Source organism: Verruconis gallopava, assembly GCF_000836295.1.
Source record: "Verruconis gallopava strain CBS 43764 unplaced genomic scaffold supercont1.23, whole genome shotgun sequence".
NCBI classification, from domain to species: domain Eukaryota; kingdom Fungi; phylum Ascomycota; class Dothideomycetes; order Venturiales; family Sympoventuriaceae; genus Verruconis; species Verruconis gallopava.
The window spans coordinates 102,803-117,286 of NW_015622159.1; the positions used below are offsets into that span (position 1 = coordinate 102,803).

General features: G+C 47.7%; 7 protein-coding genes across 7 annotated transcripts; 3 read left to right on the forward strand and 4 right to left on the reverse strand.

The window, feature by feature from the left end:
* Positions 1 to 371: 371 nt before the first annotated feature.
* PV09_06528 (uncharacterized protein) lies at positions 372 to 1,573 on the reverse strand (the record flags this gene model as incomplete). The annotated part of the gene is made up of 6 exons (XM_016360179.1): positions 372 to 590; positions 636 to 784; positions 834 to 928; positions 984 to 1,302; positions 1,350 to 1,375; positions 1,422 to 1,573. 6 exons carry the CDS (start codon positions 1,571 to 1,573, stop codon positions 372 to 374), a joined length of 960 nt encoding a protein of 319 aa, XP_016211891.1.
* Positions 1,574 to 1,933: 360 nt separating this feature from the next.
* On the forward strand, positions 1,934 to 4,151 carry PV09_06529 (uncharacterized protein). Its single transcript, XM_016360180.1, has 5 exons — positions 1,934 to 2,486; positions 2,533 to 2,704; positions 2,752 to 3,010; positions 3,063 to 3,567; positions 3,623 to 4,151. Exons 1-5 carry the CDS (start codon positions 2,389 to 2,391, stop codon positions 4,137 to 4,139), a joined length of 1,551 nt encoding a protein of 516 aa, XP_016211892.1. The 5' UTR covers positions 1,934 to 2,388; the 3' UTR covers positions 4,140 to 4,151.
* PV09_06530 (uncharacterized protein) lies at positions 4,128 to 5,334 on the reverse strand. Its single transcript, XM_016360181.1, has one exon. The coding sequence runs from the start codon at positions 5,227 to 5,229 to the stop codon at positions 4,270 to 4,272; it is 960 nt and encodes a 319-aa protein (XP_016211893.1). The 5' UTR covers positions 5,230 to 5,334; the 3' UTR covers positions 4,128 to 4,269.
* Positions 5,335 to 5,853: 519 nt separating this feature from the next.
* PV09_06531 (uncharacterized protein) lies at positions 5,854 to 7,757 on the forward strand. The gene is made up of 3 exons (XM_016360182.1): positions 5,854 to 6,331; positions 6,387 to 7,626; positions 7,676 to 7,757. Exons 1-2 carry the CDS (start codon positions 5,875 to 5,877, stop codon positions 7,421 to 7,423), a joined length of 1,494 nt encoding a protein of 497 aa, XP_016211894.1. The 5' UTR covers positions 5,854 to 5,874; the 3' UTR covers positions 7,424 to 7,626; positions 7,676 to 7,757.
* A 112-nt stretch (positions 7,758 to 7,869) lies between these two features.
* Positions 7,870 to 9,373, forward strand: PV09_06532 (uncharacterized protein). The gene is made up of 3 exons (XM_016360183.1): positions 7,870 to 8,419; positions 8,476 to 8,990; positions 9,152 to 9,373. The coding sequence occupies exons 1-3, from the start codon at positions 7,997 to 7,999 to the stop codon at positions 9,285 to 9,287; spliced, it is 1,074 nt and encodes a 357-aa protein (XP_016211895.1). The 5' UTR covers positions 7,870 to 7,996; the 3' UTR covers positions 9,288 to 9,373.
* Positions 9,374 to 12,662: 3,289 nt separating this feature from the next.
* Positions 12,663 to 13,139, reverse strand: PV09_06533 (uncharacterized protein; the record flags this gene model as incomplete). The annotated part of the gene is made up of 1 exon (XM_016360184.1): positions 12,663 to 13,139. One exon carries the CDS (start codon positions 13,137 to 13,139, stop codon positions 12,663 to 12,665), a length of 477 nt encoding a protein of 158 aa, XP_016211896.1.
* Positions 13,140 to 13,775: 636 nt separating this feature from the next.
* PV09_06534 (uncharacterized protein) lies at positions 13,776 to 14,423 on the reverse strand (the record flags this gene model as incomplete). Its single annotated transcript, XM_016360185.1, has 1 exon — positions 13,776 to 14,423. The coding sequence occupies one exon, from the start codon at positions 14,421 to 14,423 to the stop codon at positions 13,776 to 13,778; it is 648 nt and encodes a 215-aa protein (XP_016211897.1).
* Between the last annotated feature and the right edge of the window lie 61 nt (positions 14,424 to 14,484).

Below are 14,484 nucleotides of genomic sequence, written 5' to 3' on the forward strand. Positions count from 1 at the left end.
GACTAGCTGCTTTGCTCTACCTTGAGCAAGTAATGATCAACAGGCGCTCTCATGACGCGTACATTGGAGCGTTGATAGATGGTTGCTTTCATATATTGGACGAACTGGTGCTTTGCACATCACCGTGGCCTCTTTTTATTTTGGCAAGTTGGTGCACTCAAGATGAACATCGTGCCAAGGTGCTGCTCACATTGGAGGCCATGAATAACCAGCGAAGAATACGAAACGTTGAGGTTATTGAGTCAATTATTCAGGCTATTTGGCGGCAAGTAGATCTATGCGAGCCAAACAAACGGTATCATACACTTGATTGGAGAGATCTGGTGGACATATCGGATTACATGCCTTCTTTCATATGAAGACAAGATCAGTTATGTCATCTCGGTAACCTGCTTCGCAGCCTTTGGATTCACTAAAAGACTCAAAAGATCGGGTCGTGAGTAGTGACCCGTCACATCTATGAATGTCTTTGCATAGTCGATGTCTTGAAGGTCGATATCTGCCTTAAGCACTCCTTGCCAACCTGGATCAACCGGCTCGCAAAGAGCCTTACCATCAGGGCCGAAAATATTTGAAAAGCCTCCCCCAGGCTGTGACGGTCAGTTTTATCGTTATTCATAAATAGGGCAACTTACAGTCTTGGTAACATGATTGCCAAGAAGGTTGTTCTTCTCGAGGTTCTCCTCAGTTAGGACTTGACTGGCAACAAGCACGAATGTTTGCCCTTCAATCGCCATGAATTGACTTGCACGAGAGCTGGCTTCTCCCGTCTCATGGTAAAGCCCTAGATTATTGTTAGAGTCAAAGGCAATTTTGATTTAGGAAAGACTGACAGGGTTGTTTTGCTGGATCAGGCATCTCAAACTCGGCTGGCCAACTGGCGACATGAATTTGCACCCGTTGGGCATATTCATAGTATCGTAGGAGTCTATTGTTGTTAGAATCAAGGAGACACAGCGTGGTGCACGAAAAGTCAAACATACGGTTGAAGATGCTCCCAGCAGTTCAAACCGCCGATTCGACCAAATGGCGAATCAACTACGCATTTAAGCGAATCCGCCTGACCGTCGCCCCAAAGTGTTCGTTCAACGTGGGTAGGCTTGATTTTTCGTCGGTGATGCACAATCTCTCCTTCAGGAGAGATGAAAGCCTGACCCATATACAGACTCGCACCATCCCGTTCGCTATAACCAAGCACTACGAACATGCCAGCCTCTCGTACTGCTTGTCGTATTCGCTTCATTTGCTCACTATCACGAGTCATGCTGTTGGCCATGTATTTGTGGATCATCTCCACATTTCCTTCGATGACTTAGCGACCAGGAAATCCAGCAAACCATGATACTCACCGATCACAGAGGTTGTCCATATTCCCCTTGAATTTGTTAGCCAACGCCCCCCACAGAATCAGACGGACCAACCACGGATATCCAGGAATCCAGACCTCTGGAAATCCCAAGACCTGCACTCCGTCCTTTGCGCCTTCTTTGATGATGTCTATTGTTTTGTCGACGCTTCCATTCAGGTCAAGCCAGACAGGCTCAGCTTGAACCGCACCGACACGGACTTTCATTTCGTTGAGCTTCAGAGAAGTGGAATGTAGGGAGGAAATAATTGAGAATGCAGACTCAAGCTCTGAAGGTGTGTGAGATTCAGCAACTGACATTGCTCAGCGTGTGCTACAATCGTTCAGTTCTTAGACATTTATGTGTCCATCACTAACGGATATTTGGTGTTGCAATGGTCAGCCTCGTGGGGACTTAGGCAAGGATCAACCGAGCAAGTCGCGCCACGATTGGCCGAGAGTCTTTAGTGTGTTGCCCAGTCATTGGTGATCGCATTCTACTTCCTTTTCATGATGCAAGGGGTAACGCACTATACGGCAACTAAGCTCGTCGTTTCTAGGGCTTCTTTCCCTATCTTGATTATCTGTTCTATGAGACACCCTAGAAAGTTTACGGTGGAAGACTTTGGGTAATACTTTGCGAATCTAGATGCTTGGTTCGTTGTCAGAAAGTTATGCACGAGGCTCAGATGCTCACACTGTTCCGCGATGTGGAGAAGACTCTCTGACGATTATTAGAATTGGCATGAGGAAGGATCTATTAGTCTGAGCACTCGACAGAAGTCAATCAGCACGTCGTAAGCGCAACGCCGTCGGTAATGACCTTCGAAGACTTAGCTTCTCTTCTCGAGGTCTTATCTTCGTGCAAACGATGGACTCGATAGTGTCGTGAGACCGCAAAACCCGGATATTCTGATAGCCGAACCTTTTTATCATGTTTCTTCGCTTACCTTCAACCGACATGTCGTGATACCAAGACACTTCGGTCACTATAATATATTAACCCCCTCGCTGAGCTGAGCTTTCATCATTCAAGTTTCACAATGCCTTCGGACACAGTCATGGATTTGCCCAAAGAAGGTCACCTAAAGCCTCGCTTGGGCATGGTAACAATGATTGGGATGACTTTCGGCATACTCAAGTAAGAAAATTCCTTGATCAATTCATTGTTCTACTAACAAAATCAGCACATGGATTGCTCTTGCGGGGAGCTTAGGACTCGTACTTCCTTCAGGCGGCTCTGTTGCATTTGTTTATGGATTTGTCTTCTGCGTCCTTTGTAACCTCGCCCTAGGAGCCAGCCTTGGAGAATTAGCGGCGATATGGCCAACCGCCGGCGGACAATACCACTTCATCTATGTCAGTCGTTCTTGCTCGGTCTACTGTTCGCCGCTGACGTAGTCAAGGCTCTTTGTACAGATAGCTGGAAGAAGTCTGTAAGCTTCTGGACAGGCTGGACGGCCATTGTTGGCTGGCTCACTCTTGTGACCACGGAAGGATTCTTCGCAGCTCAATTCTTTTCGGCTGCGGGTGTGATGGGCTCGAATGGAGGCTATGAAATCATGCAGTGGAAGACTTATCTGATATTTGTTGCTATTCTCACATTTGGTACTTTAGTAAATGTATTTGGCAATCGTTTGCTTGGTCGATGGAACGACGGTGCCTGTAAGAATGTCGGGCTGGTTTCACGTGGAGTCGATGCTGATCAACGTAACAGTATACTGGTCAATTACAGCGGTCATCGTGATAAGCATCACGATCCTTGCCACCTCAGATAAGAACGATGGTGACTTTGTCTTTACAAGCTTCGAAAATGAGACTGGATGGTCCGACGGAGTATCTTGGATTCTTGGTCTCCTACAGTCTGCCTTGTCACTAATAGGCTACGACGCTGCTTTACATATGACAGAGGAGATGCCTCGTCCGTCTGAGGATGCTCCTCGAGCAATAATGTATAGCATCATGGTTGGCGGAGTGACGGGGACCGTGTTCATCATCGTCATGCTGTTCTCCCTAACGGATCCGGAGACTGTGCTGGGCACAGCGACAAATATGCCAATCACGGAATTGATATATCAAGCTACACATAATCGTGGAGCATCTGTGTTTTTAACGGTCATGCTCGGCGTATGCTTCATTAATGGAACCATGTCCTGCATCACGAGTTCCAGTAGACTACTTTATGCGATGGCGCGAGATAAAGGCATGATATTCCCCTCCTTGTGAGTAATTTTTAGGCTCTTTCCCCCTCATCCTCTAGCTTACATATTCATATAGTTTTGGGCGCATCCATAAAGGATTGGATGTTCCACTTGAAGCTATTTTACTAACTTATATCTTCAACCTCTGCTTCGGGCTGCTCTATCTCGGACCCAGCGTCGCATTTAACGCCTATGTCTCTTCCTGCACAATATTCCTCAACATATCTGTTGCGCTTCCAGTCCTTGTGCTCTGCATCCGCGGTCGCTCAATTCTCGCAAACTTCCGCTCCAGCACAACTCCATTTCAGCTCGGCTCAATTCTTGGTTCCATCTGCAACTGGGCCGCTGTGCTCTTTGTAGGAATCACAAGCGTGTTTTTCTGTTTCCCGCCGACCCTACCAGTAGACTCAAATCATATGAACTATGTTACTGTTGTGATCGGTATTTTCTTGCTGGTACTAAGCATTTATTGGATCGTCTATGGGAAAAGATTTCAGGGACCCAAGTTTGACATTATCATGGGTATAGCAGAAGAAGAGAGGGAGGCGAGGACAAGCATTAACGTGGAAGTATCTGAAGCTAAACAGGCTTAATGAATGTGACTTCCAAGGGAATGATCGCGATCACGTCAGAAATCATGTTTTGCGCATGGTCACGATGTAACCAGAAAATCAGAATGTTCACGATTCTGAACTTATATTCCAGGTTCAAATGTAGTTACCTTCAGTATCGCGAAACAAATGCTTGTGGAGCTGCTCGTCTTCTATAAGCCGGCATGTTACTGCCTCTTCTGTTAAGCTTCTGGAATGCTGCTCGTCCTTGCATCCAGCTTTCTCTCAAATTCTTTGGCCCAAGATTCCCTCTTGGCGGCAACAATTGGTTCGTCGTCTGCAGGACACGAATTTTCTGATCCCGATGGAGCACATCCGACGGTGCCTCATCGTCATGATCTCCTCGGAGGGCTTCCATGAATTTTTTCGTGTTGTTCTTCTGTGTCACTGGCGGAGGTGTAAGTGGCCGCGCTGGCGACTCAACAGCAAGAAGCTCCTCCGGCAGGAATTCAGGGAGCTTGTCCATGTCGACCTTTAAGTCCTTTTTGATCGGTTCAGCAGTCTCTACATCTGCCTTCTCTTGCTCTATACCTGCTCTTATTCGACGCTTCTCTGAGCTTTGGGCCTGCGATTTTAATTGTGCGTCACGTCTCCGTCTCTTTTCTTTCTCAATTTGTCCCTTCTGTTTCAACAGTCGTGTTTCCTCCGCCTGTGCTGCCTTTGTTTTCGCTTCAGCAAGTGAATGGGAAATGGCCTCTGGTGCTTCATCGTTGTCGCTCGAATCGCTCGCGTCATCGTCGTCAGGTTCTTTTGCCACTTCAAGCTGCGACGTCTTTTCCTTTTCAGCTGCCGGTGGAGGAGATTCACTGCCGAACTTGACATGTGATCTCCTGGGATTTGCAGAAGGTACTCTTTCTTGTGCCAACTCTGGTGAACCGTGATCATTGAGACGCACGGCCACATCAGAGTTCTGGCTACTTCGCAGAGCTCTTTTTGCAATTGGCTGATCGATGTGCAAGAGACTTTCTTCCAGGTTGTCAATCCCGTCCATGCCATTCGTCTTTCTTCGCTTCTGACGAACTGGCAGCTTGCGTGCTTCATCTCCTTGCGCACTTCGCTTTCGAGGCGACATAGCGCTGTTTAATTTGGTTGCCAATAATAAGGCTTAAGTTTTGGGATATTTCAAGACGCTGAGCGCACGATTATGGGCTCTTTGATGTGTGAGACAAAAGAGAAACGTTATGTCTGCAGCTAACCAACGTACAAAAAAATATTTCTGGGCATTTTGGACCCTGCGTTTTGTCTTAAAGTCCGCATCGCTGGTAAGATATACCGTGAACCCAACATGACTCTCAAAACACTATGGTCTGTTTATATTCTAGGCTAGAATTCATATACTGCCCAATAATATGCAGGGATTAGGCTCCTATTACAGAATACGTGAATATCAGAACTTCGCGAACTGCTGCTGCTCACGATTGTATGAGCGTCCAACTATGAACCTAACCGGAACCCATTTAATCCTGCGCGCCGCTCACGCAAGTTCATCTGGTCATCAACCCCACATGCAGCTCTAAATCTTGAAGTGCGAACTGAAATGCCATAGACAGTATAATTTAATGCTTTCTTTACGTTCACGTTGCGAGTAGGGGATTGAATTGCAAGGACGTTCACGGGGTTGACGTTTAACACGAGCCTCGTCGCGCTAGCTGTACCCTGTCTCCCTTCGAGCATTCACTCCACGTGAGGCCGACTTCTGACAACTTTAGCACTTTCAATGTTTCCACGCAGCGTCGCCCGTCAGAGCAGATCATTGCATGAAACAAGCAGTGTTTCTGGCTCTTTTTTTAATGCTTTCTTCCATTTACACGCCCGTAGAATCCAGCCCCAGCTTCGGGTGAAAACACCTTTAGAAGCGCCGCTTGTTCCAAGATGTACCACTAGAAGCAAGCACACGGATAGAGTTGTAGATTCCCAATCACGGACCAAATACAGCAAACATGCACAAGAAGTCCAAAGGGTACCTGGACCTCCCGAAAGTAGCCGCGAGTACGGCGATCCAGATGCTACACTTGCAATCGACCTCAGTAGGGAGAAAGGTATGAGCTTATTGGAAGCAGCTCATGCATCCGGTGCTCTCCAGATCAGCCCACAGCTCGTCTCCAAGTTGCTCGAGCAGTTGTCGAAATTTGGCAATGACAATGATCCAAACAATTTGCGAAATGCCTGTGCCTGTACGTACAAAGAGGCCTAAGAGTTAAGGAATTGCGCTCACAGGTTGCGATGCAGATTTAGGTATATCAATCGACGCTGCTTACACATTAGCACGCTTATTGGTTCTATCTCCAGGACCACTTGATCAATACCGAGGCCGACAGATTTTGCTACAGGCTTCTGCCCTCGGCTCAGCAAAAGCGACTATCTACGTTGTCAAGACGGCTACGAAGTCAAAGCAACTTGGGAAGCAAGAGGTACAGCCTGCACTCAAGCATCTACAAGAACTGGCCTCGCAAGAGCCTCCTATTCTGCCCGCTCAAGTTGCGCAAGCGAATGTGTATTATGAAAATGCGATGTACGATGACGCAGAAAAGATGTACAGGAAAGTGATTGATCACGTGCCATTGGATCGAAACTTTTCACGCATCAAACGATTGGCCAAGGGCTTGCGAGAGAGATATGCGGCCTCAGAACCAGACGGATTAGTCGTGGCTAAGAAGTTTACGGTCGAAGACAAAGACGTAGAGTTAGACGTGGTCTCAGCTCGTATGGGACTGGCCAGGATCCAGTACTACATCAGAAGTGATAAAGACAACGCTATCAAGAGCTGGGAGATCGCGGCGTTGGATCATGATGATCCTAACGCGTACTACGAACTTGCGATGCATCTCGAAGAATTGGCAAGGAACACGAAACAAACAGAGCCTTGTCTTGAGAAAAATTTTGATAACATGTGGATGCGATTCGTTCCTTACAAATGGTTTGAGTATATGATGAAAGCGGCGGCCAGCGGGCATGCGGAAGCTTGCTACAAAATCGGCCTGCTGTACATGCTCAAAAAGCAAGGCCTTGCTAGCCAAATCGTAGACCTAAGATTGCGGCGCGCTTTGGATGACAGCCCTTTGCTCCGGAATAGGAAAAGTGTCAGAGATTGGGTCCGAGAAGCGATGTCGAGCAAAGGCGTTGTGCTCTGCCGGGAGGAGGACCAGGATGAAATCATCCGTCGATGGTTTGAATGTGGTTCGCAGTCTGGTTCCAACTCTGCTAAAATGGCTCTTCAGCTTGTCGAGGACCTGAAATCTAAGCAATTCAATGGATTTCAAATATGAGAATAGGTAATTACCAGTTAGCGCGTGGTCGCTAGTGGGCCGCGTTGTATTGAACGAAAAGCAGCGCAAAGCAGGACGCAAATCCAGTGGCGCTTCGAGTGACTCTGAAGTTGATGAAGGAACACAGTGTTGCGCAGGAGAAGAGGGAGCTTAGACAAACACAATACAGCTTAGTATTCCCCCTCGTCACGCACATAGATACCGTAAGTACCGCTCCGTACTGGTTGATTGACCGACCCTGACATGTCGCAGCTGACTTTTGAAAAAATTTTAAAAATTTACTTGTGGCTTACTGCTTTATTATAATCCAATCCATTCTTTAATTCCAATTTACCAGCCTAGGCATTTTCCTGGTCGGAATTTAGTTTTTGCCCGCAGTCAGCCTGGCTGACTTTACTAAGCCTAGCTGACCCCACGAGCTCGGTTACTCCTCATGCTGAAATTGCCGAAGAAGCCAAGCATATTTCGAAATATCTATCAACGGCTACTTCTGCAAGCTTTATTTCATTCAAGAGAATTAATAACGAATTTGATTTCCTTCTCTCTTTTTGAGCAAACAAATTATTCGCCACAATGTCTCTCTCTACTCCGCTGACAGAAGCCCTAGGGGTAAAACATCCAGTTATGCTCGCTGGCATGGACACCACATCTGGAAGCGCAATGGTTGCAGCAGTGTGCAATGCTGGAGGCTTTGGCACATTAGGTGGTGTTGCGTATACTCCAAGAATTCTACGGGAAATGATTGCGGAGACAAAAGCTCTGTTCAAAGATCCAAACTCGCCTTTTGGCGTTGATCTACTGCTCCCTCAGGTTGGTGGATCTGCACGAAAGACCAATGAGGATTATACAAGAGGCCAGCTCAAAGAGCTTATTGATGTGATAATCGAAGGCGGGGCGAAACTATTTGTCTCTGCTGTGGGTGTGCCGCCGAAATGGGTGGTCGAAAAGCTACATGCTAATGGTGTTCTCTACGCAAATATGGTAGGACATCCCAAGGTAAGTCTCAAAGTATCTAGAGATCTGCGAACAGAGCATGATGTTAGATATCATAGCATGTGGCGAAAGCGTGCCAGCTTGGAGCAGATATTATCATTGCGCAGGGCGGAGAAGCAGGCGGACATACTGGCGATATTCCGTTCTCTATCCTTCTACCCGCTTGCGCCAAGGAGTGCAGCCAGTATACTTCACCCCTTCTCAAGCGTCCTGTTCTCCTTGTCGGAGCTGGTGGTGTATCCGGCGGTCGCAGTTTGGCCGCGGCCCTGATGCTCGGTGCCACAGGCGTCTGGGTCGGAACTCGCTTCGTTGCAGCCAAAGAGAGCAATGCCACGAAGCGTGCGAAAGAAGAGGTTCTTAATGCTGGCTTCGACAGTGTTGTGAAGAGCCTGATCTGGTCCGGAAGGCCGCTGAGAGCGAGCAGAAATGCGTATGTGGACGACTGGGAGAATAACCGCGCCCAAGAGATCAAAGATCTGACAAGCCGCGGAATCGTACCTCTGCATCACGAATTGGATAAATTGCACGCGGAAGGGAAGTTGACCGAGGAAATCGAAGATGAGGCGAAACTAAGGTAAGTGCATCTTCAAAGCCAAACATTTCTGAGAATCTCAAGATGATCACGATGAAATCACGCGATCCGTCATTCCATTTCCCTGATGTATTAATCTGAGTGTGAATGACTGGATCTCCATATGTTTTAGCAAGGGAAAAATCACGCTGACTGCTTTACAGACCCATGGGTATTGTTGCTGGCTTGGTTACGAAGCGAGATCAGCCTGCAGGCGACATCGTGCGTGAGATTGTTCAAGAGGCCTACGAAGTGCTTAACTCTGCCCAGAGCTATCTGAGGCCAGGCACAAAATTATAGAGTTCGACGGCGACGGGTACTGGAAAACGGAGTTTGTAAGATACGCATGAGCTAATCTTGCTCACGGAAGCTCAAAATAAGCCTCCGGCTATGTTTTGTAGAAAATTCCACGGGAAATTTCTACAGGCTATCGAATGAGCGCCTCTCGAGTATTTATTTCGTTCGTTGCCTTGCAGTTCTGAACTGGCCAATACTTCACTATTGAAACCAAAAAGTGAAGTGTCCGAGTGGGCTTTACCACCTATCTTCCCGACTATGTCGTATGAACATTACAGAGAACGAGCAGAGATCAAACTCATGAACATAATACTTCTTGCATGATCCATGACTCCTCAAAGTGGCATAGCAAACTCTACGTTCTGACTTCTAGTAAGATCGCGTTGGAGAAAGCATACAGAAAGTGTAACGCCATGACACATTGCTTGCTATCATAACGGTGCCGAACAGTTTACACATTCATGCCATGAGTTTCAAACCAAGAAGGATATTTTTTACTACCTATCAGGAGACATGGTCATCACCATAATCTGTAGGCGTTCTTTGAGGATTTGAATTTGAACCGCTGTGTTAACGATCAGGAAGTGCGTTATTGCCTTTTGATTGGATCCAACGTGCTGCATACAGAACGATGTTTGACATTTTCATCTTCCGATAATGAGTAGTATGTAAAAGTGTCGCATTACGGATTCAATGAACAGTGATTGGCAGCCACCCTCGCAATGGGCTTCACCCTTGCCGGATTTCTACTTCGTAACGGAGTACTAGATCAGTCGACACCATACGTGTTGCAGGAAAAAGCGTCTTTCATAATTCTTGCCCTTGACGTATGGTCGTGCAAAATGACGGTGAATGCCAACACTTCGTCAACACTTCAGATGGTTGTTTCCCGGCCTCATTCCACAACAGCTACCTACCGCCTTGGTGTACGTCATCTTTTCTACTTGTAAGTAGGGATGGAAAGGGAGCACAAACGTGACTTGTGCATTTTTAAGCGTTGTCAATCATTTTGTTGCTCCGCTTGGGCTTGGGAGATTCGAAGACGGGTTTACGCCATGATAGGCATACCGTAGCTTCCACCTTCGAAGAGTGAGCGCTACTACGGCGCCGCCTAGCGAGCAAGACTCCCTTGCTTGTCATAATGCTTTTTGAGAGAGAACGGCTTGACTTGCGCTGTCGCTCAGGTCAACAAGACATGAATACAGTTGGAATCTGTCATTGCTTTTTATGATTCACACAATGTTGTGTAGGCAGATCGGTGCAGGGAAAAAACCTCCGCGACGAGTTGACCATTGGCGAACAGAGGGGATACGATCAGCCAGACTCCATGGAAGATAAAATCGTGCTCTCCCTGGTCGCAGCTTGGTGGAGATCGGACATTTACAGTTTGCTCCACAGCAGACCTAGCTAGGTCTAGATAGCTCCTAAGATCTCCTCTGTCAAGCACGATCTATTGATATTTTTATAGCATAAACACAGATCTCGCTCAATATGTTATTTTGCTGGCTAGTGGTATGATGCGTGCATCTCTTCCCAAGCCGTTGCGCTCCCAAATGAGACTCTCATACGAGAGTACAGCTGCTTCTGCAGGCTCATGTCAATTATTCCTTAAAACGATGGAGTCCTCTCCTGATCTTCGTCTTCTTTTCCTGCTTCGCTCCCGTCCTCATCCTCCTCTTCTTGCTCTTTCTGTTCTTCATCAGCATTTCGCCACAATACTTGAAGCTAACGTACCAAAATACGCATTCCTCGCACGCACAACGTATCACCACGAATCGATGAAATCCACAATCGCAACAATACCCAAGAGCTTGAAGGCCAGGAGCTGAAGGTCAGGAGCTTGAGGGCCTTCCCCAAGCAAGGCCTTCTTGACGTCGAGATGCTGTTGTACAGACCTGAGCATCAGCAGCGCCGCTTTGAGGTACTATGCCATCTCCTAACACCACGGCATCGAAACGGCAGTCCGTTTGTTTCGTCGATCTCGCGTTGTACTCTACTAGCCCATCAGCGAGGCGCGGTTGTTGAGGTACCACTTTCGATATTCATTGTACTAGTTTCACGCAATGGGCTATCTCTTAGATCGGTTTCAAGCATAAATAGTCACGTTTCGTTCATCTCATGCAGTAAAACACCGAGAAGTTAATGGTTGGGTCCATGCATTGTCCGGAAGAGTGCACTTAAGAACCTCTTTCTCGGTTCTGGCATCCTAATTATATGTGTCATCTTTCTCAAATCGCTTCTTCTACTTCTTCGCACCGCTAACAGGATTTTTGCCTTGACATCACTCGCTCACCTCTTTTTTTTCCCATAGCGTAACCATATATAAGTACCAAGCCACGCCATAGTGAAGTACATTTCGATCATCCTTTTGGCTTCGTTCACTCTGGCCGCACAACCAAGTACGCTAACATCATTAACGATCTAAAATTGTTCGAGCGCTGAGCTCTTTGAAGGCACGAAGATCGCTCTGCTCGGTGTTGCTGTGAACGTGAAGAATAATGTCGGCGAAATACTGGGCGAGGTGGATAGCACCGCCTCTGATATCCTCGATAGATGTAAGGCTCTCTTGGGGGTTCGATTGATCTACGCTGAACTCTTTCCGATAGTGTTCGGGAGATCGAAATCGCTGTGTTTGATATCCTTGACAAATGTGCTGCGGAGCCATTGCTCGGAGGCTCGATTGATTAGGCTTCTACGGTCTCCAACACCGTCCAGGAAGTGAACAATTCTTAGACAATGTTCTTGAGAAGAAATCTACTCTGCTTGGCAAGTTGGAGCAGCGTCTGTTTCCTCCACGAAACTGATTTGCTAATGCCCCATCCTTAGCTTCATTGATCTGGAGAGTAGACTCTCCGGCACAGAGAGCGAGGTTGGTGAAGCTGTCGACAACATCCTCGAGCGGAACACGACTGAGTAGGAAAGAAGTTCCTAGGGTAAAGAATTGAAATAGTTTTTATCCGCCTGATTTCAAATTGGTCGTTTGATTAGATGATCAATACATGGACTGAAGCACATTTGCTCAGCCGCCTGCACGGCACGCTGATCGTATATCACTGTAACTTCAAACACCTATCCGATATATGACGGAAGTGCCGAAAGTGCACCACAAGTTGCAGTAGTGAACAAAAAAAAAACACTTTTCCCCACCGAGTTCCAACGAGGCCTCAATCGTACATGACGCTCAAATAAAGTTCGAACGTGCTGTCCTAGGATCAAAATTCTTCTGTCGAATCTGTCTCGGGGCTGGACGGCAGGAGAAAGCTCGCCGTGTCCGAAAACTCGTCAAAGGCCCGCCTTTTCAAGGCAAGGTGGTTTTGTTTCGGATTCGCGGATGCTGCAGTGATCGTGATCAGCGAAGAATCTTAGCATGATCCTACATTAAACAGGGCGAGTGATACATATACTTACGAACGTCAAAACTTTCCGCTCGGTTATTCTCCACTCTCCCGGTAACAATTCGACCAATTGATCTTCGTATCGGCCATACACTGTCACGTGGTCCAGTCCTTCCTTCGTTCTGTTCTCATCGACAAACGTGTTGGCGGTGAAGTACGTCACGGCTCGACACTCGTAGCCTGCCCCTCTGCCGTTCGCTGGGACGAAATCAAGTGTCTGAGTTGATAACGCGTGTTGAGTAACTTTGCCCTCGAGAATGACCATCAGCTTGTCGATTAGCGAGTCTAATCCCCGTATGTCCCTGTTTTGCGGCGATACGGCACTGTAATCCGCTCTCAAGTCTTCTGTGAAGACTTGCTTGAGCAGGGAGAAATCACGGGTGTCTAATGCGATGCAGTATCGCGAAATGGTGTTTTGAATGGCGAGTAGAGTTGCCGCGGTGATATCTGAAGGAATCATGTCTCAGGCCGGTCTTCTGGTTGAAGTTCGAGAACGTGATCGAGATGTTGTACCCAGCCGTCAGTTCGTTTTAGGCGCTTTAATCACGGGTGTCACACATCGATGTTGCAACCCCGGACAGCGCCCGCCAATCACAAAGGTCAGTTGATGGTGGCCGTCGGATGTGCCCATAGCTTAATTGCTGCGGTATGCGGGTGACGAAGTTTCACGTTTGCTGATGAAATGTTGCGGATTCCCCAATTCCCCTGACTCCTGGGGCAGAACTGCCCGTCGCTTGTGCATAGAAATATCGACTGATTCGGCCCGGCGCGATTCTGATCAGGCGTTCGACAAGATCTAATGTCGCGCATTCTCTCGTGTCCAAGGAGTCTTAAAGAAAATGACAGTGAAACAAAAAGGCCCGAAACTCCGAGCCGCAGGTGTGTTGGAGCGTGTGCATTGATGCACATCTCGAACGCGACCGCTGACCATCCAAACAAAAAATTTGGGAGCATGTGCGCAAGAATCTATTGCAATGAAGGCTCATTAGACGCCAAATGTCAATTTTAAAGGTCTGAAGAGTGAAGATCCTTCTATGGTATCCAAGCGATGAAAGAAAAACCGGGGAACAAGTGTCGACCAAGACGCTTCTCCGACTCAACTTCCTGCTGCATCAGCAGCCATCCTCGCTTGACGTCTTCGTTCTCGAGTGTCTTCCAGCGGTAATGTGTCCACTTGGCTGAGATCTGCATCAAATGCTCTCACAAGCCGAGTCTCCCTCTCCTCCCAAACATCCTCGCTGCTTGGCTTGCCTGCATACTTGGCCTCCTCCTTTTGCTTGTAGAAGTCTCTGATCAATTGGCGCTTGACGGCGGCCGGCTTGGTCCTTGTGCGCATGCAGAACCAGAACTGCGACCACTGTTCGCTGCATTGTCTGAATTCTCCGTATCGGTATAGATTGAGGAATTGACCGCCCGGTCCTCGGCAGTGCATGGCCTGGTCGAAAGCATCCCGGCATGACATCGTCTCTGGATAAACTGATTCCTCGAATGCCGTTTGCCGTGGTTGTTCTCGCCCTGCATCACTGTGCGCTTCTGAAGTGGCTGACTGCGAAGGCGCAAAGCCTGGCAAGTACTGTGCTAGCTCATTCTCTACGGTGTCGGTATTGGCACCAGACTTTGTACCAATTTCAGCCGTATTTCGAGACGTGGATGACAAATCTTCTGTTTTAGACGCCGATGCTGGTGGTTGATCAGAGGTATCTGAGGCGACTGACTTGGAGTCTGATGACCACCACCAATTCATGTTGACCCGTCAACGCGTGGTGTATTGCGCTAGTCCGTAGGAATTCAAGATTAAGGTCTAT